The 24,869-nt window shown below is 40.5% G+C and overlaps 1 protein-coding gene across 1 annotated transcript; it reads right to left on the reverse strand.

Moving 5' to 3' along the window:
* Positions 1 to 1,454: 1,454 nt before the first annotated feature.
* Positions 1,455 to 24,869, reverse strand: CDKL4 (cyclin dependent kinase like 4). Its single transcript, XM_006755929.2, has 9 exons — positions 24,599 to 24,869; positions 21,564 to 21,685; positions 17,996 to 18,068; positions 15,980 to 16,070; positions 14,897 to 15,094; positions 13,395 to 13,477; positions 11,927 to 11,983; positions 8,116 to 8,250; positions 1,455 to 6,168 (listed from the first exon to the last, which is right to left on the reverse strand). Exons 1-9 carry the CDS (start codon positions 24,764 to 24,766, stop codon positions 6,067 to 6,069), a joined length of 1,029 nt encoding a protein of 342 aa, XP_006755992.1. The 5' UTR covers positions 24,767 to 24,869; the 3' UTR covers positions 1,455 to 6,066.

A 24,869-nucleotide genomic window follows, 5' to 3' on the forward strand; every position in this document is an offset into this window, starting at 1 on the left:
GGAGAGTCCTTATAGCTCTAGGTTTAATAACATCACACCGTATGCCTTACATTAAGTGTGCGTATTATCTGAGAACATGCTTCTCAACTGTAATATACAGTACGCCATTTAAAATCATATTGTTTCAGTTATTTATTGCTATATCACATATCATCCCCAATCATAGTGGCTTAAAACAACGATGATTTATTATTTCCATAATTCTGTGGGTTGACTGGGCTCAGCTGGGCAGTTTCCCTGCTCTAATGGCTGGGGACACAGCTTCGGCTGCATTCAATTGGTGGCTGCACCGAGTGGGAAGGGCTAGGAAGGCCTTGGTGCCCTTCCAGGGGTCTTTCTCTCCACGTGGTGTCTTATCAATGGAAGTCCAGCCTACGCTTCTTTACAGCACGGTGGCTGGCTTCCCTGGAGACAAAAAGCAGAAACTGCCAGGCCTCGATAGGGGCCGGCCCAGAGTGGCACAGTGGCGCCTCTGCTGCATTCTATTTGTCTAAGGAAGTCACAGGTCACAAGGCAGGGAGGAGGGAAGGAGACCTCACCTCCTGGTAAAAGGAGAGGAAAAGGATCATTGCAAAAGGCATGTGGAATGGGAGAAATTGTTGCAGTTATCGATGGAGATAGTATACTGTTTTCTTTGAAGCATAAGCACGGTTAAAAATAATGAAAGCAGAAAGGTTAGTTCAAAAGAAAATAAAAGAATTGAAGCATATTTAAATAATGACTTCATTATTTTACTAATTGTTTTTTATCTCTCTTTTTTAAAAATCCTCACCTGAGGATATTTTTTTCCACTGCTTTTCAGAGAGAATAGAAAGGAGAAAGGGCGAGAGAGATAGAAGAGAGGGAAACATTGATGTGAGAGAGAGACATCAACTGGTTGCCTCCCACATGACTGGGGAGGGGGATTGAACCTGCAACTCAGGTATATGCCTTCGACCAGGAATTGAACCCACTACCTTTTGGTACGCGGGCTGATGCTCTAACCGTGAGCCACACCGGCCAAGGCTGTTCTTCTCTCCTTGATCATTAGTCTACGTTTGGTCTTGAGCCTTTTTCACCTTTTTAAACCATAGAAACTATTGTGATAGCCTGGAATTGAAGTGTCAAGGAAATCTCATATTTTGTAGCTTAATATTTGTAAAGAATGAGAAAAATGTTCTGATGAATTGAAAGAAGAAGAATCTTACAGCCTCGAAGTAAAGTTGTAAAGATGTTCTCAGGAATGAGCATCTAGCCGGTCAGACTGGAAAAGATTTTGTTAGTTTCCCCATTTGTGAAACTTTCCAGCCCAAAAGGAACAGTGGGCATGCCAGTTGTTCGTATATTCCAACTGATGGGACATTCAATAAAAAGTTCTGGAACTTATATGTGACAATGACAGTTTTTTTTTAACCTAAATATAAAACATTAGATATGGATTAATAGCTGAATTAAAGGGAAATAAGGAGACAGAAATATTTCTAACTTTTATTAAAATAAGCTAGAGGACACATTCAGGTTGTTATATATACAAATGTAAAGTCGCCAAAATATTTAATCCCATACCAAGTTTTCTATATATCTTAAGCTAAATTTAAAGAATGTTATGTATTTATATAGTTAACATAATACAACTAAAAAAGGTGTTGTAGTGAATTGTTTTTAGCAGTATATATTGCCATTGTGTTAATTATCAAATGCTAATTAGTATATCGCCATAATTTCATGTGATTTGAAATATGTTGTAAAATAATAAGTAAATACACAATGTCCTCAATGGATAATATTGAGAGATATGGTTAGATAAGGTTAATTCACAACAGAAAAGAAAATTTTAACTTTAAAAATACAAGTTATTTATATGCCTGTTAAGTAGGGTAATCCAATTCTCAGCTTATGTAAATTATAGTTAAATATAAAGTTGCTGAAGACCCTGCTGCTGAAATATAAAACGAATATAATTCAGATATATTTGTAGAATTCCATTAAGTTATTATTTACTGAAACTACTAAAAGTTTTACTGAGGTTAGAAATGTACTCAATGTTCTTTGCCTTAATGGTTATCTTAAATTAATGTTTCACAGCATATGTGTAATTTCCAAGCTAATCAGAGTTAGATTAAAACATCAAAAAATTATTACGCATTATTCTGCATTTTAAAAGCATGCCGGTTTTATTTACATTAAAATCTAGTGATCATTAGCTCTAAAATCTACTTTAATTTATAAAATGTAACCTCCATTAGATGGTTGTCTACAATCTCCTATTGACTTGATAGAACTAGCAGGGAGCAGTTGTGTGTGTTTCTGTGTGTGTGAAAGAAATCAAGCAAGTGAGAGATGAGAGAGAAATAAAGTGACCTCCAAGCTCCTGGCTACATCATAAACACCGAAGTTAGTGTAGAACAATCTATAGAAAGCATCTTCTAGTGGCAGATATGCCCAGGACACCAAGCTGAAGCGGAGCCTTAGATCATCTAGATTATCTACTCTCTTCTTATACAAACTAGTGGCCTGGTGCACAAAATTCGTGCATAGGTAGGGTCCCTAGACCTGGCCAACGATCAGGGTCAATCTGTGGGGTGACCTGCAGGGCAATTGGAGAGCCCCTGCTGGCACCTGCCATGGCAGGCCTGGGGCTTACAGGCTGGGGGTGCTCCTGCATTGAGCATCTGCCCCCTGGTGGTCAGTGTGCATCATAGCAACCGGTCGTTCTGCCGTTTGGGCAATTTGCATATTAGGCTTTTATTATATAGAATGGGAAGATAAAGGCAAAGAAAAGTTACATGTCTATATAGAGAGTTGCAAGCCAGGCCTAGAACCTGGAGTCCTAACTCTCAGGTCATGTGATATTTCTATTATTCTCTAAACTACCACTCTTAAAAACTTTTTGTTGTCTACTAAACAAGAATGAAGTTGTTGAGTTAAAAATTTTAATCTAAGATAAACACATACATGTACCCAGAACATTACTTTAACCTGTGTGTAGCCTTTTCTCTCTCTGTCTTAACTATATGTGCTAAAAACCTCTATACTTGTGATTCATCTAATATCTTACACTGACTCCTCAATTTTTTTCTGTTTGTGGAATTTCAGGAACATTCCTCTTCTGGTAACATGTTTTAATAATTAAAAAAAAATGCTTTGGGATTACTCTGTGCCATTTGCTCCAAAACCATGATTGGAAATCATTGATGGTGAAAAAGTACCAAGAAAGTGATATCTTTTTGAAAAAAATTATAATTCTATAGCAAGTAAGCTAAAGAACTATAAAATATTTTCAGAACTAAAATTTTTGTCAAAAGAACTTACTAATTTCCTCCTTCCTTGTAGTTTGGGGAATCTGCAAGAGCAGTGAATGAAGCGTGTGACATCGCGTAGACGCCAGAAGAGGGACATCTATTCTCTGCTCACCTCTTCCTTCCCTGCCTAAAGGCTGTGTCTTTACCCAGTCCCTCCCTAATCCCAAGCCTTCAAAAGCCCACTGAACACAGCTTGTTAATGCTTCAGTCTAGTTAAAATAACCTCCAAAAAGTGACCCTCTACAAGTGCTTCATGGTTGGGGCAAGCGGGAACAATCACCACATTCAAATATTCAGGTGGCGCCGCTCACCACGACAGCACAGTATGTGTGCAGCAGCAAAAAATTATACACAAATTAAAGAGCTGGAAAGCTGGCACAGGTGAGGCAAGGCCCAGGTCAGCCAGAAGCTGGACAAGAGTGAAGGAAAGGCGAGATTACAGAATCCTGCGGGCTTCTGTGAGGATAAGTTCTACAAGAGTCATGACTTCATTTGGGTACCAGACCCAGAGGTGCATCTGTTTGTCATGTGGCTGAGAAATGCAAAGGGACCTGTGCAGCACAGAGGTGAGCAGCACGCACTGGAGACGGAGAAAAGCTGCAATCGGAGATCTGTGCGCCTGAGGGATTCAGGCGGCAGCAGTGCTACGTGACCTGGGTCACGCAGGGAAGCCAAGCACGCAGACGTCATCAGAAGAGTTATTGTTCTGCGTGGTAATATGACTGCATCAGAATCGTTCTCTAAGCATCACCTGCTTTCTCCTCTCCAGTCATACATAAATGATGGATTTGTGTAAGGGAAAAAAATGAGAAATGTTAGTTTGAATTCGCAAATGTAAGCAAAAGGGAAGACGATTATTCTCCCAAACTCTGCCCAAATCTTCACTGTTGTTTGAGGCAGTTAGGACAAGATGGGTAATGGAGTCTCGAGCTGTCCTGATTTCTGTGTGTGCAGCTTATATGCACTAACAAGAGCTGGAGTAGCATGAGTGGCTTGACAATGAAGAGGCTTACATGATAAAAACACTATGAAAGCTAAAAAGAAATCTTTTTAGCAAAGTTGCCTTTTATCTTTTATTTCTCATTTTCCTTGCACCTGTGGTATCATCTTATTAAAATTTCAAGAAACATAACAACTCTGAAGAGGCACATTTTTTTAATAATAACAGGAAAATAAGTCCCTAGCAGCTTATATTCACACTCAGAATGTTAAATGGCCAAATAAGCCCACTCAGAATGCCCTGCCAGTGAGCAAGGAACCACTGCTCAGATGCCGTAATTCTTTAGTAAAGGGATGCTCCCTGATGATTGAATGAGATTCTCTGGAAGTTTATAAGCCAGGTCTACAAGTGCAATGAACTTTTAAAGAGGAATGTAAGTGTTATTACTGTGTTTCTTTAAAATACTTTATGTTTAGTGTCTTAGTGCCATATACAAGGAATTTCTGAACTTGTGTGTATTTGCAAAATGTTCAGGTGAGCATGCTGAACCTAGGAGCAAAAAAAGAGTTGATGACATAATCTTAATATTTATTGATAGGAACCTCACTCTTTTGAGTCTTTATGCCAGACAGGAAGAGCCAGCCCATTGCTATAATTTCACATGAGTTTCTTGTTAGCAAACCCAAAGTACTTTAAATATTCGGCATCATCCTTAGATGTCCAGGATAATAGGCATCTACTATGATGCTTCACAATTTATCAATGCAAACATATATGTGTATATATATATGCACATATGTTTGTATGTAGATAGGTCTGTCAAGCTTACTTGGGAAAATATCACAGTGTAAGCTGGGCTTACCTATTGAGGTGCTTTGTTTGTTTGCTTCTTTTTTTGGTAAGAGACACAAAATGAAGGTAACTGAAAGAGAATCTTCCTGCTCTCAGAAGTGTTTACAGGCCTGACTTGACCATGATGCACAAGTTTAGAGCGGCACAAGTTCATAGAAGCTGTGGATGCAAATGTTTGGAAGAGACTGTTGATGATAAACTATTTAGAAAATACAGCCAGGAGGACAGGTTTAGGTACTGAGATGTAGCCAGGAGGAGAAAAGGAGAAGAAACCATGATGCACCAAAGGACAGCATTAGAGTCAGCAGCCCATTATCCCAGGGTATTATGAAGATGGTAATTCCTTGTAGCTCATCCACTATTTACTGTGTAAATACACAAAATTTTCTTCTGCTAGCTTTAAAAACAGAAACGCCAATATCTCATGAGAAAGAGAAAGTAGAGTCTACCCTGGAATCAAAAAACAAACATAAGTGACATTTTAAAGTTCCCTTCCTACACCAATACGAAAACCCAATAAAATAGCAGCATTACTCAACAGACTTGGTTACAATAAGAGTGAATTAAAATGCAGAAACATAATGTCATTTCTTACACAAACAGCAGCGAGGCAAGCTATTTGAAATTGCTCTAAGACAGTATGTGGTCAGCTGAAGCAAGATGGTATATGCAAATCTTGTTCATAAATCAAAGTATAAGCCCACAAATTCTCAATATAAATTGCCTCAAGAGGGGCTGCTCTGATGAGATTGAACATGTCTCCTCCATATGTGCAGTTTCAGACTTTATAACATTTTAAGAAAATGTTCTAAGAGATAAAGCTGGCATGTGAAAAGCCTGGGCAGAGGAATCAGTAATGATCAGAGCAAAACAATTCTAGAAGGCATCTTAATTTTCATATGGCTCATTTGCATTTGAAACACTGAGAATTCCTATCTCCCTTGTACAAAAATGTGTACATATTAAATTACTTTCCACTGAGAGAACATTTTCCTAAATGTTTGGAAGATGATCACATTTTAACTGGAGGACTTGTTTTCTTCCATCAGGTGTGGGGGAGGTGTGGCTTCCTGGTATGAGAGGCAATAGTTGATTCTAATAGCAGAACAAGACAAAAATAAGAAGGTAAATTGAAAACAATTCCTATTTGCACAGTTTGATTTAAAGGTGGCAAAGAAAGGACACATGTGGCACAAAGATGTCAAAAGACATGAACTTAAACCTTAGAGATACTTTTCTAAAAACTGTGATATTCTGATACTTGAAAATTAGATTCTATTATTTATTCTAGGCTTCTTATGAATGCACTCTAATCTATTTCAACACACAAATTCTGGAGTATCTGGTCAGTGTTAAAAAGGCACACGCTCACCAGCTATTAAATGATAATTCCCAAGGCTTACTTTGTGCCCATCTCCAACTTAAAAATTTAGGATATTAATTTTAGGATATTGGTGGGACAGCAAAGATTAAAAACTTCTTTACTGTCAACTTTAAACAATATTTAGTCTTAATGAATTTCTTGGTCATCACTCAGAGAGCTAGAAGTTAGTATCGAAGTAGAAATCTGAACTCACAAAATGAAACCAGACTGAATGAAAAGATCTTTCTGAATTTTTTTTTCCTGATACGGCAAAGTGTCTGGGAAAGAGGTGTGTCCTCAAAAAGAAAGCCAGGACTTGAAAGCTCTCCCTGTTTATCTTGGCCCTGCTCTCCAGAGACGTCACGTGGTGGAGAGATGCTTTAAGTGTCCAGCTGTGAACTGGAGACTTAAAGGTGGAGCACGTCCCACCCCATTTGAGGACAGCGTGGCAGAACTTGAGTTGGGAACCAAGAGGCAGGATGGAGTAGTGTTGCTCTTGACCTCCCAGGCCATAGGCAAGGAATCCAGTGAGATGTTTTGAAGGGGACAGTGTTTTTACACACAAGTCACACCGAATTTCATACTGCTGCCTCAGACTTATTTGAACAAACCCTAATCTTTTGGTTAACTAAACTGTATTGGGCTCAACTTGCATACATGTAACTTTAACAGTAAAATGATCTACGCAATACAAATTTGGAGATCCAGAGGTTTTGGATACAGAGAAATCACCATAGTTCTCCTTATTGATTACTCTACTGTTTCTCTCCCAACCAACTTATATTTTAACTATCAAATAGTTGAAAAAAAGACTGCTCTCTTCCTTTATTGGGACATGCTAATGAGAAGATAAATGACCAAGAAGTAGATCAAAGGCGGAAGATTAAGCAAACGAAAATGGGATGATAGTCTCTGATAAATTAAAAACTACCATCTTGTCTTATTAAGAACCATTGCTTATCTATTTAGTTATTTGGATCATAGTTATATGACAAAATACTATTTTAGGTGCTGTGGATATAAGATGAGGGGGCGGGGACCCCAAACAAAACTTCTATGAATTTATGTTTTAACTTCAAAGTTTTCTGAAAGTAAAAAGTAGTCACCTAATAAACTGCAGAATCAACATTTGCCACCACATTTACCATGTTTTTATGTAATACTGGTACATCTGAGGACAGGATTTGGTTCCCAGATACCTGAGTTTCATCCCTTTGCATCTGGCCAGAATTGTCCTTGTCTTGGAGAAAAAATCTAGGAAAGGCAGACTTACGTGCCCGTGGGGTGAAAAGATGGAAGAGTCGTGTCCTATACTGCACATCTGGAGGCTACGGAAAGGTACTGGGATTCCGTTGCATGCGGGTTTCAACTCAGTCCTGCTGTAATGGGGTATTATTGTATGAAGTTGCTGTATTTTGGGTACATGTTCTGGTGGGTGGGATATCCAATCAGTGTAACAAAAGAATTGTGCAGTAAGTGTACTTGGAATAAGACTTTGTAACAATTTGGATATTTCATAGCTTTATGATTTTATTACATCAACCAGTATTTATTAGGTAAACAAATACAACTAAACCAGTGCAAAAATAAGGTCTTGGTGTCCATCTAGTCTCACTTTGAAACGTAGGAAAAGGAAAAAAAATCTTTTTAATAGCACTTTAACCTTTGAATGGAGGTACCTGCTGATGTTTTCTGCTTCTTCCTTCAGTACGTGCTTTTCTTTTAATTTGGTCTTCTCGGAGAGAATCAAAGTAGGGGCTCTCCAGGAGTTGGGCACAGGTTGATCTGTCATCTGGATTCATCTTCAGACACTCCTTGGATGAAAAGCAAAGAAGACATTAAAAGAGGGGCCTATGTTGTTACTGTGCCCCAAAACTCTGAGTAATCACTGGATAGAGCAAATCTGAGTTTAGAAAAATCAAGTCTGTATTTTATCCAGGGCTTACAGCTTGCTAGTAACTGTGGTCACCTCTTTTCTCCCTCACTTCACTCTGGCTTCTGCCTCCACATTCCACCCTCACGTGGTTCTTGCTACTCAGACCTATGATCTCTACTTCCCTATCCTTAAATCTACTTCCATATTTTGTGTTCTCCTCCCAATAGTGCTAGATGCAACTGACCACGTCCTCCTTCTTGAAACTCTTCTTTTGGCTTCTCTGATGCCTCACTTTCATTCCTCCTACTTCCTGGCCATCCCTTTTCAAACCAACCTTTCCTCCTCTACATTCTCCTCCACAACGGTTGCATGAAATTTCTCAAAGCTCAATCGTAGGTTCCCCTTTCTTCTCATTTGTTCTAAGTTTCTAGCTAATCTCATTGGTGCTCAATGGCTTCAATGGTCAAAGTTTACCAGAGACTTCCACATGTATGTGTCTGATCCAGACCTCTCCTTTGAAATCAGGACCCACGGGTGCAATGGCCTACTTAATATCTCTGCTTTGTCTCAAGGGCACTCTTATGGGTTGAACTGTGTATCCCCAAAATATTCATTAAAGTCCTAGCCCTCAGGACCTCATAATGTGACCTTATTTGGAAATAGGGCCTTTGCAGATGTAATTAGATAAAATGAGGTCATACTGAAGTAGTGTGGGGTCTACTCCAATCTGATTGGTGTCTTTATACAAAGAGGGGAGACATTGCAAAGCCAGACACACACAGTGTACATCATGTAAAGATAGGCAGAGACTGGATTCTGCTGCCAGAAGCCCAAGAGTTCCTGGGACATCAGAGGCTGGAAGAGACCAGGAAGGACCGCCCCCTAGGAGCGGTAGAGAGAGCATGGCCCTGCTGACACCTTGATTTTAGATTTCTGGTCCCCACAATTGTGAGAATAAATTTGTTGTTTGAGTCACCCAGTTCCTGGTACTTTGCTATGCTCGCCCTAGGAAACTCAGACAGACACTTCATTGCCCCCTTCCTCTACTTCACTCTCCAGATCTAAAAGATCATCACACTACCAGTTTTATTTCCATGTCTTGAATTCATTCACTTCCTTGTTTGGATTTTCAGTCTACTGAAATCTAGTCTTTCACTAAAGACGTATGGGTGGTTGTTGTTGTTTTTTTAAGAGCATTTTTAGTTTCTAAGAAGAGAGTGTTAAAGCTGAGCTGCTCCACGGGCCTGAGCTGGTGCAATGTCCCGCTGGATTAGTTGTAGGTGCACTGAGATGACCTGGATGGAGTTGTGGCTTCTGAGTTCTTGGCGGCCTGGTTAAAAGCTTTCTGTAACCCAAGACGCTCCTAACATGGGAAAGGTTTTAGAGATGAGGGACAAGAACTTGGAACTGCAAAGTCCAAGTCAGGATCCTTTTCCTGAAACTTCAAATTACACTCAAAGTCCTTCAAAATTTCCAAGAATCTACAGTCTTCTTGATGACCAGATAAAACTGATGTAGGAATAGGATGGTTTTGGTTATGAAAACAGATTAGTAATAAAAAATAAATACTGTCCCCATTGTCTCATTTTAAAATCTAATGAACAGAATACAGATCTGTCACATACTGGCCCCTGCATTTCCGCCACTGTCCTTGGCACTGCCATTGGCTGGCACTTCACCCACCTGAGCAGTTCCTTGCCTAGATTCTGACCCAGTCTCGCGGGATAACTACCTGTTATGGTAGCTGATGCTCATTTGTTGTTAAAGATGTCTCCATTGCAATTAATGAAAGAAAGCCTGTCTTCATCTAACATGGGGCAGGAGTCTAGGACATAGGGTGTGGCCCACTGAATAGCACAATCCTTGATGCACTTATGAGAGTTCTTGGGTCTCAGGTCAAACAGTTTGAGTCTAAATCAAATAGCCGAGTGACAAAAGTGGTTTCATCCAGAATCGTGGGCAGCCCAACAGGGCACTCCAACTTCGGAGATGAGGAGAGGGAGTTTGCGTTATACAGTGGAGTTTTTGTGTCCTGGAAGTTTTCTCTCTGGTTGGTTGAAGGAGGAACCATAGGAAGTCCTGGCCTCAACATGAGAATGGATTGGGCTTGCAGTGCTTGACGCTCCCCACCCCGAATGGGTTTTGTTAAACTGTACGTGGGTCCGATCAACCTGTCCAGAACAAGGTCAGGAAATTGGGCTTCTAGGACAGGGCCTGCAAAGTGCTGGGTTAAGGCAGGTCATAGCAGTGAGACCAGTGGAAGACAGCTGAGGTCCAGTGGAGCAGGGGTAAGGGCAGTCTGAGAGCACTGAGGGGTCAGGCTCCAGGACTCAGACTGAAGGAATCCAGCACCCTGGATAATACCTTTGCAGTGACCAGCACTGGCACAAAGGCCGGCCTACAAGGTCAACTCTAGGTCATCCAGATGGCTCCACTTTCTAGGTCATATGAGTTTTCAACTGGGCTGCTTAGCATAATCACCCAGGGGGATATTTAATGATATAAATTCTAAGGTCCTATATATAGAGATTCTGCTTCTGGAATCTGAGGTTAGATACTGGAATGTGTGCTTTGAAAAAGCTTCCAGGTCATTCTGATGAATATATGGAAACCACAGCTATAAATAGAACTTAATTGGTTGTTAAAGACAGATACTTTTACTGGTAGTTCCATCCCTGTCCCCTAAGGGCTTTTAGTATGCACTTTGATGGAAGAGTCTTATCTAGCATGCCCTCAGTTGGTCAAGCATGAATAGCAGTCTGGTCATAGGTGAATTTCTTCTACTTTTTACTAGAATTTGTCCTTTGCTTGACTATCTCTTTTAGGCCCCATGCATAGGCCATTTATGGTGTCTATATGACTTGGACTTTGCCTGTCTTCTATTAATTTTTAAAAAATAATTAAAATTTTATTTAACTCAACATATCTAAAATGTTCAGCATGCAATTAATATTTAAAAATATTAATGAAATATTTTATATTTATAATAGTAATTTCAATAGAAATCTAGTACATCTCAATTCAAATAGGCCATATTTCAAGTGCTCAATAGTAACATGCAGTGGCTACCATACTGGACTGTACTGTTCTATACCTTCAACATCCTCATAAACTTCCATAGTCTGAATATACTAACTTAATATTCAAATTTCTAATGAATGCAAAAGAAGTAATTGTGTTCATCACAGCAAACCCCAATTATATTAATTAAAAAAACTTTTTTTAATTCTCACCCAAGGATATGTTCTTTATATCGATTTTAGAGAGAGGAAGGGAGAGAAAAACATCACTTGGTTGCCTCCTTTATGCACTCTCAGTGGGGACTGAACCCATAACCTCAGTATGTGCCATAAGCAGGAGTCAAACCCACAACTTTTGGTGTACAGGATGATGCTCCAACTAACCGAGCCACCCAGCCAGGGCCATCTCCTAGAAAGAGTACTGCTTACACCACTGATGTTCCTTTAACCATAATGATTTTACAGTTCCTTGTCATGTTCAATGACTACATCCTGCTTTGGCGTTATTTGTACTACTGCCCTCTCCTCCCAGAGTTACCAGCTTCAATCATTACAATTTGCGGTCAATGAGGATTATAAGTGATTCTTACGTACCTTCATAAAATTCAAAGCCATGGGATGAGCATCTGAAAATTTTTCTTCAAGAGTTTCCTAGGACATAAAGTGAAAACTTTTAACATTACATAAAAACAACGTAATGTATATCTTAATATATTAATAAGAAGAACACTTTGAAAAAAGACTCCCTAGTAGGTTAGATAATTTCTTTTCATAAAAATCATATTTATGAAACATAATGTTACACTATAGTGTAAATACTTAAAAGACAAAAATTGGATTTATTTTCTTAATTTCACAATGTCTTGCAATTGATGTTTGATAAATGTGGGTACCAAATGTCCCCTTCTGAAATAGTACAACAGTCCTATAATACTTGTGTCTGATCTACTCATAGGAAGGCTTTGAGCATCAATGAAAATTACATTGAACTACATGTGTAAGAGCAATACAGGAAGCAATGGGATGATGAACATAAACTCAAAATAGTGAGGAGGGAGGAGGATGGGATGGAGGAGGAGAATTCAGGGAGGAGGAAGTTTCAAAGATAGTGGTAACATTTTTAATGTGTATTCGTTGCTTTATTCTTTAAATTGCATGCTCTTTTGTAATTCAACCTCCAGCCTTGTAAATCAACTTTTAACCTTTTATTATATTTAATTAAAGAGAGCCAGTATATAAATCAAGGTATTATGTGAAATACATTTAAAACAAAGATGGTGTCTAGAGATAGCTGGGGCGTCTTAAACCTCAGATTGTTCACCTGTGCCGTAAATCATGGTCTGTCTTTACAGACTTTCCCCTCCCTGCAGCCCTCTGACTCCAACCTAGGCAGTGTGAGTGCGGACACACGCCTCTGGACAGTCCATTCTATAGGCAGAATCCAGACCATGTGGAGTTTTAAAGATCACAGCCCAAACTTAGGTAACACAAACAGGAAACCTATGTGTACAGAATGTAAGAGGCTCAGGTAGTAGGTGACACATTCCCAGAGAAAGGCGAAGCCCAGAGCGAGAGTGTGGAGGTGAGCATCGCAGTCTGGAGTTTTGACTTGGGTACAGTGAGGATCATTCTGTAGAATGACCTTCTGTGTGAAAATATACTTTGTGGAAAAAAAAATGGTTTCTATTGATTTGCAAAAACAGAGAATGCATTTTGTCAAAATAAAAAAGTACTACAGTAAGTATTGTTTATAAGATAATTATTTCAGGAAAAGGTACCTGAGTGTTTTGACTAGACGGATCAGTTATTCGTGTAAGGAACTAAAAAGACTTGCACTTCAAAGCTAATATTAAATTAGCTTTCGGATAGAGCAAGTAAACTTTATAAGCATTCTCCTGATTAATTCATATAGTTTTTATATAGTTTCTTTGATCTGTGTTAGTGTGGCATAAGGAAAACAGGAGCTAAAGGCATAAAAATTAAAAAACACCCAACAAAAATAACTACCCTTTTAAAGAAAGTAGCAACACAAATAATAAACCACCCGAAATGGAGCAGTTACCATGTCTTCTGGTTCAGGAATACTGATGCCATGGAAAAATTGGTTACTTTTAAAGATGGACTGATGTCTTGGGATTAGTTTTCCTATAAAATACAAACCACATAATTTATACTCAGTTTATAAAAGTAATATAGTGTTTAAACGGTTAACTTCTGAGATCCAGATGCGAAAGAAATACGGATCCTGACTGTGGCCTCAGATTTGGAAGGAATAGGTCCCTGCCTAAGCCAGTGATGGCGAACCTCTTGAGCTCGGCGTGTCAGCATTTTGAAAAACCCTAACTTAACTCTGGTGCCGTGTCACATATAGAAATTTTTTGATATTTGCAACCATAGTAAAACAAAGACTTTTATTTTTGATATTTACTTTATCTATTTAAATGCAATTTAACAAAGAAAAATCAACCAAAAAAATGAGTTCGCGTGTCACCTCTGACACGCGTGTCATAGGTTCGCCATCACTGGCCTAAACTCACCTTCTCAGGTAAGGTCAATTCTCCCACACAACTCTCTGCCACAGGTAGCGTGGTCTGCATACAGCCCCACCAAAAGAGGAGGTAAGACACGATGCGGAGGACTTTACAATCTAACAATGGGTGCCACTTTCAGTCTCCACTATATCAATGAGAATGAGGCTTAGAGTTAGTAACCTGTCTAAAGTCACATGGTCATTTAATGACAGACCCGATTTCAAACTCAGGCCTGTCTAATATCTACCTGATGTAAATTTCCACTGGCCTTTCAGGAAATCAATCAAACAAAATACACTAGAGGCGTGTCCTGTGGTGATACTCTGCCCCACATTTTTCATGCTGCAAAATTGTCCAGAAGAATGTGTTGGAACCAGACCGGACAGCAGTAATTCCCTTGCCCGGCACCCACGCTGCCAGGAGAGCCTATGGGAAGGAATTAATAAATGTTCATTCTGTGTGTAGATGTATCTTTGCAGCCATGGTGCCAGAGTAAAGCTGCAGGTAACCTTCTGGGTTATATTCCCTTCCAGCCAGGAGGCAGACCACTGCTGAGGATGCTGACACACGAGGAAAGGGATTCTCCGAGTTCCATTCCTATTCTGCACTTTAGGCCAATCATGGAAGCCTCCTGAGCCCCAGCTTCTCATTTCTAAAAAGGCATCACAAACAATGTTGCCATGTAAAAGGAAAACCCTCTTTTACAGTGGACAGAAATGGCATTGGGTCCAATACCTCCGAAGAGTAAGGTCTGTACAGCTGACGCACATCCTTAGCTGTAGAGCCCAATACAGAGAGTAGATGTGTAGTTTATTCCTTGGCTAAGTGGCCTGACATGGAGAGGATCTGGAAATTCCTCAGTGAGGGACTAATGGCTGGAGAGATTGAGGAAAGGGTTGGGTTTTGGCTCCAACCCAGGCCCCACCATCCTGACCAGCACCTTGGAGAGGCAGAAAGCCCCTGCTGGTCATTACAGTGGCATGCTGTTACCATGACAACTCCGCGGCTGTAAGCCATAAAACGCAGCTCCTACCCAGAGTCCTGATGATCAGATAAAGTTGATCCACATCTGATTTTCCCGGCCAGAGCGGCTGGCTGGTCAGGAGCTCTGCAAACACGCAGCCGGTAGCCCATATGTCGACTGAAGAGCCGTACTGAGTGTCTCCCACGAGAAGCTCGGGAGCTCGGTACCATCTCGTAGCGACATAGTCAGTGTAGGCATCTCCTGGAACTGCAAACATCCATCAGACGAGGCGGGTCCCCTGTTCCCAGCGTGTGAACTCCTAAGAGCAGGCACCGAGGTACGCTTCAAAACTCTCAGCAGCCACACACTCCTAACAGTTCATGCTGTGATGCCGACTGAGGAAAGAGTTACACTGTGCATTCAACTTCCAGAGGCACCTTTGCTGGTTAACATCTATGTAATCCCGAACAGAGGGCAGTGTGACTGACAATTTCTAGTGTACGGTCAAGCGTAAACCAGCTTCCAAATGCACGGTCAAGTCCCCTGTGCCTGGGTCCTGTCCGGATGCTGACGGTGTACACACCACCTTGCAATGTGTATGCTGCCAGCCTGGTGCAGTTCTACATCTGGGGAGAAACACTGACTTGTCCCTCCCCCCGCTTGGTTCCTCCCTGTCTGGGATGATTTCCTTTTTCTTAGCACTGTCTCTGAATTCTCTCTCTAACGGTCAGTTCACTCTCTAGTCTCACCAGCTCCGTGAAGTTATTTGCCAACCACTCCAGCCCCCATGAGCATCTCCCTCTGGGGAACCGTCCACCCCTTCACTTTTGCACTTCCTTGCCAACCAGCCTGCATTACTCTTTTGTTTATTTTACTTGAGATTATAAGAGCATGCAGGGCAGAATTGCACCTTATAACCCTTTTCTTCTCCTCTGGGGAAAAGCATATAAATGTGATGTCCAATAAATTCTAGTTGAACGGAGCGGAGCTGAAGTGCTAATTAACGCAGTGACTAAAGGTGAAAGTGAGATTTTCGTTTCTGAGTAATAACAATAAGACATTTGCATTCATTCAATATCTAAAGTGAGGTTTTCAACTATATTATTTCATAATCATCTGAGTTGAGTAAGTTAGTAAAAAGTGGTTACTTACTCAGAATTCGTGCAAATCCAAAGTCACATATCTTGATTATTCCTTGCTTAGTTATTAGAATATTTTCAGGTTTTACATCTCTGTGAATACACTGTTAAGATAATATTTGATTATTTCTCTGAGCCATCAAAATGACAAAGCATAGAAAACATTACCTCTTACTTTAAATGGTAAACATAGTCTGTGAGATAAAAATACAGTTTTCTTAAAAGAACTTAAATTGGCAATTTTTCACTTATCACACCAAAAGAAAAAAATTGTTGTTACATCAGCAAAGAAATAATTGTTGGATATAAAAACTGACTTTTTTTGTGGGGAGAGAAGGCAGTATCATACAATTATTTCTTCCACTTTTTACCGGGTTCTATTTTAACTGTAAGAGTAAAACCCTCGGTGAGGTGAGTCTCAGCGTACCTATAAGAACTACTGCCACCCAAGAATCACATTCACATTTGAGAAGCTGGAGAAACATTTGAGTGATAAACAAAACTCCCTTATAGTTAGGATTGGCAGCCCTCCTGAGAGAGGACCACATGATAAGAATGATGGTGCTCTTGTTCTCTAACTCAGCCCCCAGGCAGAGCTCTGTACTTCCCAAAGCCAACAACACTGTGAGTGCGGGAAGCCACTGACAGTCCCAGATGGAGCATCGTAGGAATCGGCTCCTCTGCCTCACTTCCCTGCTGTGCTGTCCGTCCCTGTAAGTGTTGCTGTCAAATGGACAGTTCTAATAATTTCTCTTTGCTTCTAGAGCAACTATCTAGGAAGAGAACATGTTAAATCCTTAATTTATTTTTGGTCACAAAAATGGCACCGGCAATAGAAGCTAGTTCAGGTAGTCTCAATTCAGCCACTGTCAACTGTTAAACCTTTTGAGGCCCCTTAAAAGCCCTAGGCCTTAGCTATTAATTTAAAAAATATATTGTTGTAATATAAACCAACTTCATTTTGATATTCTACCTTTTAGGTAACCCATTTATGAAACCTGGATTAACACTTTGAGTCATACTCACAAAAGTTGGTGATTTACTAAGAACAGGTTATGTTCCTCAAATGAGTTTGCATCAAAGTCTAAAATTTCTGGCCCGGTTGGTGTGGCTCAGTGGGACAACCGGACATTGGATGCCTCATGATATTGATGCAATAAAAAGACACAGCACTATGTATGAACTATTCTTGTGTGAAGAAAAATGAACCTGCAAATCGGCCGTGGGCAAACTACGGCCCGCGGGCCGATTTTACTTAATTAATGAAGTTGCCCACCTTCTGGTCCAGTTTAAGAACCCATTGTGGCCCTCAAGTCAAAAAGTTTGCCCACCCCTGCTCTAGCTATAAATGCCAATTTAAAGGAAAAACAGGCGAAAGACCAAGTTCAGTTTGACACAGGATGCAATCAGTCAGAATGATTTCAGTAACACAATAGGACTCAAAGTGTGGATCTTGGACCAGCAGCTTCTGTATCAACCAGGAAAATGCTTGGAAATGCAAATTCTCGGGTCCTATCCCAGCCCCATGGAATCTGATACTCTGGGGGTGGACCCAGCAAACTGTGTCTTAGCAAGGCCTTCTGGGCATTGTGATACATGCTCGGGTTTGAAGAACTATGGCTATAAAAAAGTAATGATGAAAAAGAATTAAAAGGTAGGGGAAGGGGGACTATTATAGAATAAAAGACTTAAGAGACATAAAAACAAAACAAAGTGCCAAAGTGGATTACACTATAGAGAACTTACTTTAATCCAATTTAAAAATAGTCATAGGAATCAGTAGTACTGAGGCAAAAAGAAACATTAAGTTCATACAAACTTTTAATTCGTAAGGAATTAGAAATTTGGTTCTTATAGAAATTGGAAAAGGGCCACAAATAATGCATTGTTTTTCCTCATATTCGGTAACTTTCTTTTGTTTTGCTCTTCTGGTTCTTACTTTCCCTGTTTTTAGCTCTTCAAAGACACCCCTGAGCTACTAATTCTTCATCATGAAGAATTAACAAATGCATTAGAAAATGTCACTTACGTTATGTTGATGACAGAAATTAAGAGCTTGAAGTGTTTGCCATAATACACTTTTAATCACTCCATCAGCAACTCTAGGGAAAAAAATAAAAGAGGAAATTAAAAAAACTCCTGGGATGGGGTTACAGGAGCAGAAGCGAGAACAGAAGTGGAGTGAGTGGGCTTGTGATGGCCAACAAACACAGTGCAAAGGGTGCCTTGGAAATGCTCTTTAAAAATGTTTTAATGAAAATCGCTTTACTATTTTTTCATTGTAATTACATAATTTCCTCTTTAAATTTCAATTTTTACACCTGCAAAAATGATACAGGCTTACCATGAAAACTCACACAACACAGAAAGTGAGGGAATAAAAAGTGTTGACTCGAATCTTGCTCCCCCCAAATAACTGCCGTCACCTACGGTGGCTGTTCCTTTAGGCACCTCTGTTTCTCTTCCCTTTGTGTGTTCAAATTTACTTTTTAACTTTAATATTAAAAAATACATTCAAATGGTTTAAAATTCAAAAAACATGAAAGTGTATCTATGAACTATTCTCTGATACCTACCTAGCCACCCAGTGCATCCTCTGCCACTTCCCCACCTCTTTCAGACACTTTTATGCACAGAAGTACAAATATTAATACGTACACAGATATGTTGTGGTTGTGAAGGACCATGCCATATGGATGTATCATAATTTACTTAGTCTCCATTGATGAGCAATTAGGTCAGTGATGGCGAACCTTTTGAGCTCGGCATGTCAGCATTTTGAAAAAACCCTAACTTAACTTTGGTGCCGTGTCACATATAGAAATTTTTTGATATTTGCAACCATAGTAAAACAAAGACTTATATTTTTGGTATTTATTTTATATATTTAAATGCCATTTAACAAAGAAAAATCAACCAAAAAAATCAGTTCGCGTGTCACCTCTGACACGCGTGTCATAGGTTCACCATTACTGAATTAGGTTGATACAATTTTTTTTTCTAGTAACAATGCTTCAATGAATATATGTAATCATCCATCTCATTGCATTTGTGCAACTATCTTTTAAGGTAAGTCTAGAAGTGGGATTTCTGGGACCAATGGCAGGTACATGTTGCGTTTTGATCCTCAGGGATGAACCTCAGGGAGACCTGAGGCTGGCTTTGCAGGAAAAGAGGTATGCTTGAAGACTGACCTTCAAGTTGCCCAATTCATGTTGGTGGTAAACACTCAAGCAAGTGCTGGGGCTGTTGTGTAAAAGTGACTTACACCTGGTCAGCAGGCAGGTGCAGAGCCAGGGAAGGCCAGGGAGAATAAAGGGCCTGGGAATGGGAGCCTGGGAGCTTGGTCCCTGCAGAATCCTTACTCTGTAAGGAAAACACTGGGAAATACCATGGATGGGCAGGTGTGTTTTCCATGGGGACTGGGGAGCTGGACAACTTGTATTCTGGCTGGGAGAAATGTGCTCTGGGTAACCGTCTCTACTGTCATAGGAACGACAGTCCCTTTAACTTTTCTGCTGTCTTCCCATTGCTCACCTCATGGTCCCAGGAATGACGCCTTCACAGTTACACGCTGCCAAACTAACTACCTTCCCTAAGGAAGGTTATACCCATTTACACCCCCACAAAACAGCTGTGCATTAAAGGCCCTTTCTCCTCATTTGGTTTTGCAGGGTTATGCTTGCCAATCTGTGGTTAAAATAAAAAGGCCTTATTTTGGTTTTCATTTGCATGTCATTAACTATTAGTGAAGTTAATTTTTACAAGATTATTGGCTATTACATTTCTTCTTTTGTGTATTTCCTGTTCAGAGTCTTTACCGCTTTTTTGATTGGTCTGTTTACTCCTTTCTGACTTATGAAGACTCAATGTATGTCAGAGTCTGCATATGTGCTACAATTATTTTTCTCAGTGTGGTGTTGTTTTTCAGTCCCAGTCATGAGATGGGATTGCTGTTTGCATATTTCAAAAAAAAAATCTGAAGCAAGATTTCTTTTTATCAAATGTAAGTTTTTAAATTTAAACTTATCTGATATTCCAAACACACCCAGCACTCAGCTTTATTATTTCATCATATCTGTATGCTCAGATCACTTTTTGAAAACTGAATGAATCATGCAGGTGTAGCTGGCCTTCTTCCACCTGTATATGACTTGGGTGACGTACTAGCAACAAGACATCACCATGTGGGGCTGGGGTAAACGCCGAGAAACAGCAACAAGTGTGTGGAAGCATTTTTCTCAGGGCAGTTTCCCGATCTGGGTCACAGTTATGGTGACATGCCCGTGACATCAGCGGTCTGCTGGCAGCCCTTTGCCTCTGGCACCTCTAATTATTAATCTGTGAAAGCACCTAGTTCTCAGTATTAAATCACCTCCGTCTGAAATTTCTGGAGTGGTTTCTGTTTCCTGTACTGAATTCTGACACAGCTTAATGGTCTCCCTTTGCCTAGAGCAGCAGTTCTCAACTGTGGGTCGTGACCCCTTTGGGGGTCAAACGACCCTTTCACAGGGGTTGCCTAAGACCATCGGAACACACATATATAATTACATATTGTTTTTGTGATTAATCACTATGCTTTAATTATGCTCAATTTGTAACAATGAAATTGGGGGTCACCACAACATATGGAACTGTATTAAAGGGTTGTGGTATTAGGAAGGTTGAGAACCACTGGCCTAGAGCCAAACCTGAGACAATAGTGTTTAAAAATTTTAAGAGTCAGAAAGAATAGCATAGCCACTTTGAGCACTATGAGAGAGAGAGTTCGAATCCCAGCTGGGGTGACAACTGATGTCCTTGTCTTGTTTTCCACTTTCATGGTGGTTCCTTTAGTGTTGAGTATAAAATTAGCTGTTGATTAGAAGAGGGTCTGTGTAGGGGTGTGTGTGTGTGCACGCACGCATGCTAATAAAGTATTTTAATCCTAGTTTGCTAAGGTTTAAAAAAAATCAGAAAAGGATACTGAATTTACCAACTGCCTTTCAGATTTTACCAACATACAATATATATATTTTCTCTTTTAACCTATTATGTGAATAGACTTCCTGATATTGAACCACGATTCATTCCCTGAATTCAGATAATCCAATACATAACTTATTTATTTTTTAAATATTTACTCTGGAATTTTTATTTCAATGCATCTTTTTTAAAAAAATATTTTTATTGACTTCACAGAGGAGGGAAAGGGAGAGAGAATCATTGATCGGTTGCCCCTTAAATGTCCCGAATTGGGGATCGAGCCCACAACTTGGGCAAGTGCCCTTGAATGGAATCGAACCCGGGACCCTTCAGTCCACAGGCCAAAGCTCTATCCACTGAACCAAACCGGCTTGGGCACCAATACATAATTTGGCCTCAAAATGCATTGTGACTTATATGTGTAGGTTTTGTCTTCCTAATTATTTCTACTCTAGGTTAATATTCATTTGCCCTCTGAGCACATCCTAACTGAGACTAGAGAGGGGTAGCCAGCACGTGCATCTGGGTAGAAAGGGGAACTGTGGCTCTGATTTGAAGTTTGCCAGAGTTAATCCCACCTGGACTGAAACTAGGACCCGATCGCACAGGGCTTCAGTTGCTAGATTACTTACCCATTTGGACTTCTTTCCAGCTCATTTAAAAGTGTGTGATCACAGTATTCAAAAACTAAATGTATTTTCCTCTTCCTCCTGAACACCTCAATGAGGTTCACAAGGTTTGGGTGTTTTAATTGCTGCAAAGGAATTGAAATCAAAACTTGGTGACTTGTCCCCTGTAAGAATTTTTCCCTGGATCCCTTACAATAGTAAGTACAGGAGGTCTTGTGGAGAATTTTATTACAGTTACTTACAAGAGAAACCATCCCTGTAAGAATCCTTACCTTTAGTAAGAATCAAGGAATCTTAAAGTTGCAAGAAAAATTTAAGAATTTGTCTCATGCACCCATAATGATGGGTGCTAACCTGATGGTAACTAGCCTGAATCTCTCTGGAGATAACAAATAAAGCACACAACTTAAAATATAAGCTCTACAACAACAAATACTTCAGCATTTTGTGGAAATTCTAAATATGTGTGACAAAATAACCTGAATAAAAAATGAGGAAATGGAATTATTGTTAAGACTACAAAACTCATCCATACCCATTTACTAGTAGCTCACAGACTGCCATGGATTTACTGTAAATGTCAGCTGGATTTCAACCCAGTCTGGATTTTAGCGTTGGCTCAGAAATACAAGATCCTAACCTTCAATCCGATCCAAGTGCCTATGCTAGGAGTCCACGCATTAGTCTGTTTTTAACTTGTCATTTTCCAGCTTTGCCCTCTGACTTTATTATTCTCTCTTATGCTTAAACGTTGTGGTAAATTCTCTTCCCAAACTGAAGCCTTCCACAAGGCAGCCTCTGTTTAAGGCTGTGTAGGCCGAAGGAAGAATCCTGATTAAGATAATCCATCACTAGAGCAATGCCGTAATGTAGCATCCTTCCAGGGGAATGAGTATAAGCCAGGGCTGCCCAGGCAACCGGACACGTAGGTGACCCTATAGTTTAGCGTATAAACCAGGACACTTCTGGAGGAGGATGCTAACCAGACAGACTCTGGTTCTAGACCAGGACACCTGATCACTCCTGCTTATAACTCATCTTCCCTGTTGTTTTCCCAGTTTAGTAGGCAAATCATTTTTGCAAACTCTGTGCTATATATATATATATATACATATATATATGTATATATATAATCTCACAGCTTTGTTGCATCAGCTATAGCATCTGGGAATCCCTTTCTCTCCTGATAGAGACACTTTTTCATTTCCATTTCATTTCATTTCTTAATAAATATTTTGCAGGCCCGGTATAGATTCCTAAGTACGAGGACCTACACAGCATCCCCTACCTCAGCATTCGTAAGCATGGCTTGACCAAAAAATTATCACCCTGTGACGGCGTGCCTGCTGCTCAGTACTCTGGGAAAGGGGCATTTATTATACATTAAAAATATTCTCAGCGCACCAAATCAGGTCCTCCCACCCCATCCCCCCATGTGTTCTACCTAAAAGGGCAAAAGGCAAACAGCGGAGGAGACCGGCCACACAGGAAAACCAGCTGCTCTGTGCTGCAGCCAGACTGTAGAAAGGGAAGGGAAAAATCTCTCTACCAGGGAGAAAGGAATTCCCAGACGCTACAGCTGATGCAACGCCACCGTTCAACCCGGTCACATCTGTCTGGGCAGATCAGCAACTTACATCTCCTTTGCCAATGAGATTAGCTTAGCCCAGAAACACAGTGCGGAGGGGAAATCAATCACATTTGACGGGAGTCCACGAGGAAGGTGAGGTGGATCTGTCTTGGAAGGACCCTGGTCGGGGTGTACATGGGGGCAACTGCCCAAAGCAGGGAAAGCGTGCCCTTTGAGAGTCACCACCACCGGAGACCAAGCTGAGCTGGAATCTGGCTACATTTTAACCTTCAAGTTCATTCTCCAATTGGGGAACCGGGAGGCACTATCTGAGCACTAACTTTCGTTGAAGGCTTTGGGGGTGGCGGTGTTTTATTAGAAAACCACCTGTTCAGAAACACACCGTGTGACTGAGCTCTGGGCCAGAGCTGGCTGCTGCCTACAAGGTATCAGTGAACTGCTTTTTTATCGTGATGGATGGATGTGCTCTTGAAAAATCCGGGTATATCTACTTATGTTTTAAACGAAACTCTAGAACTCATTAGCTGAGGAAACCTGCTACAGATAATATTCGAAAAGGATGGATAATGAACTATTATCTCCCTTTAAAAACTGGATTTCTGGGGATTTCCTAAAAACAGACGACCTGTCACAAGTAAAAGTTGGCTGTGTGTTCCTGAAACCACAAGTCTTGTTGAAGTGTGGTCGTGAACCAGCAGGGCCTGTGCCATTGGTTGGAAATGCAGGGTCTCAGGCTCACCCCACAGCTCCCTACTCGGAACCTGCATTTTAACAAGGTCCCCCCTGGGGGTTCCCAGGCACATTCCTGTGTGAGCAGCGCTGCCCTATGATGCAGTTTCCTCTCTGATAAAATGAGGGTGCGGATGAGAGGCAACTCCAAGGTCTCTTATGTTCTCAAACTAAGATTTTTATGATAGGAAACTGTTTACACTGAGAATTTAGGAATCCTACATGTCAAAGCCTATCAGAGAAGAAACAACTAGAACAAAACCTTTGTGCACAATGTGTACACACAGCTGGGGTGACAGTCAGTATGCCTGAGACCCAGGGAGCAGATAACAGGCAGGACCGTCCATGGCCATGCCCACAGGCCCACCGGCACTGCCTTGTGGCCCCTCTGTGTCAGCAGATGCTCTTTTATCTGCTGGTTTAAGGGGGGGAAGGATGGGGGAGGGGTGGTGGCAGGGGGGAATGAGAGGACTGAGGGCAGTGAGTTACCAACCAGAAGGGATTACTTCTGCATTTTAACAATCCACAGCTGTACTTACAATACCAGCTAAGTAGCAGAGTGGCCAAAGTCCAAAGTGGTGATCAATTTATTTCCCAAAGTTACTGATACAAAGGATTTAAGTCCAATGGGGGGAAGAATCACTTTGAAATTCTTTGTAATTGTGGCACACACATATTTCACCCAATATCATATTATAGACACATCAAGTTAACTTACCTTCAACATACGTATTTCTCTTAGTGCTATTTTCTTAATAACAGGATCCTCTTCAGATTCCACAAATTTTTTAATAGCTACCACTTGTCCAGACGTTTTGTTTCTGCATTTGAATACAACCCCATAAGACCCTTCTCCAATCTTAGCTAGTTTTTCATACTTTTCCATTATTGTAGCAGCAACTTAAATTACTGTATTGATTAACTGGAGTACAATGTTGCACCTGGAAAATAAGATGACTCAGCTTAACCAAGTTATCAAGGATGGTGTT

This window comes from Myotis davidii, unplaced genomic scaffold (assembly GCF_000327345.1).
Source record: "Myotis davidii unplaced genomic scaffold, ASM32734v1 scaffold151, whole genome shotgun sequence".
In the NCBI taxonomy this organism is placed as follows: Eukaryota; Metazoa; Chordata; class Mammalia; order Chiroptera; family Vespertilionidae; genus Myotis; species Myotis davidii.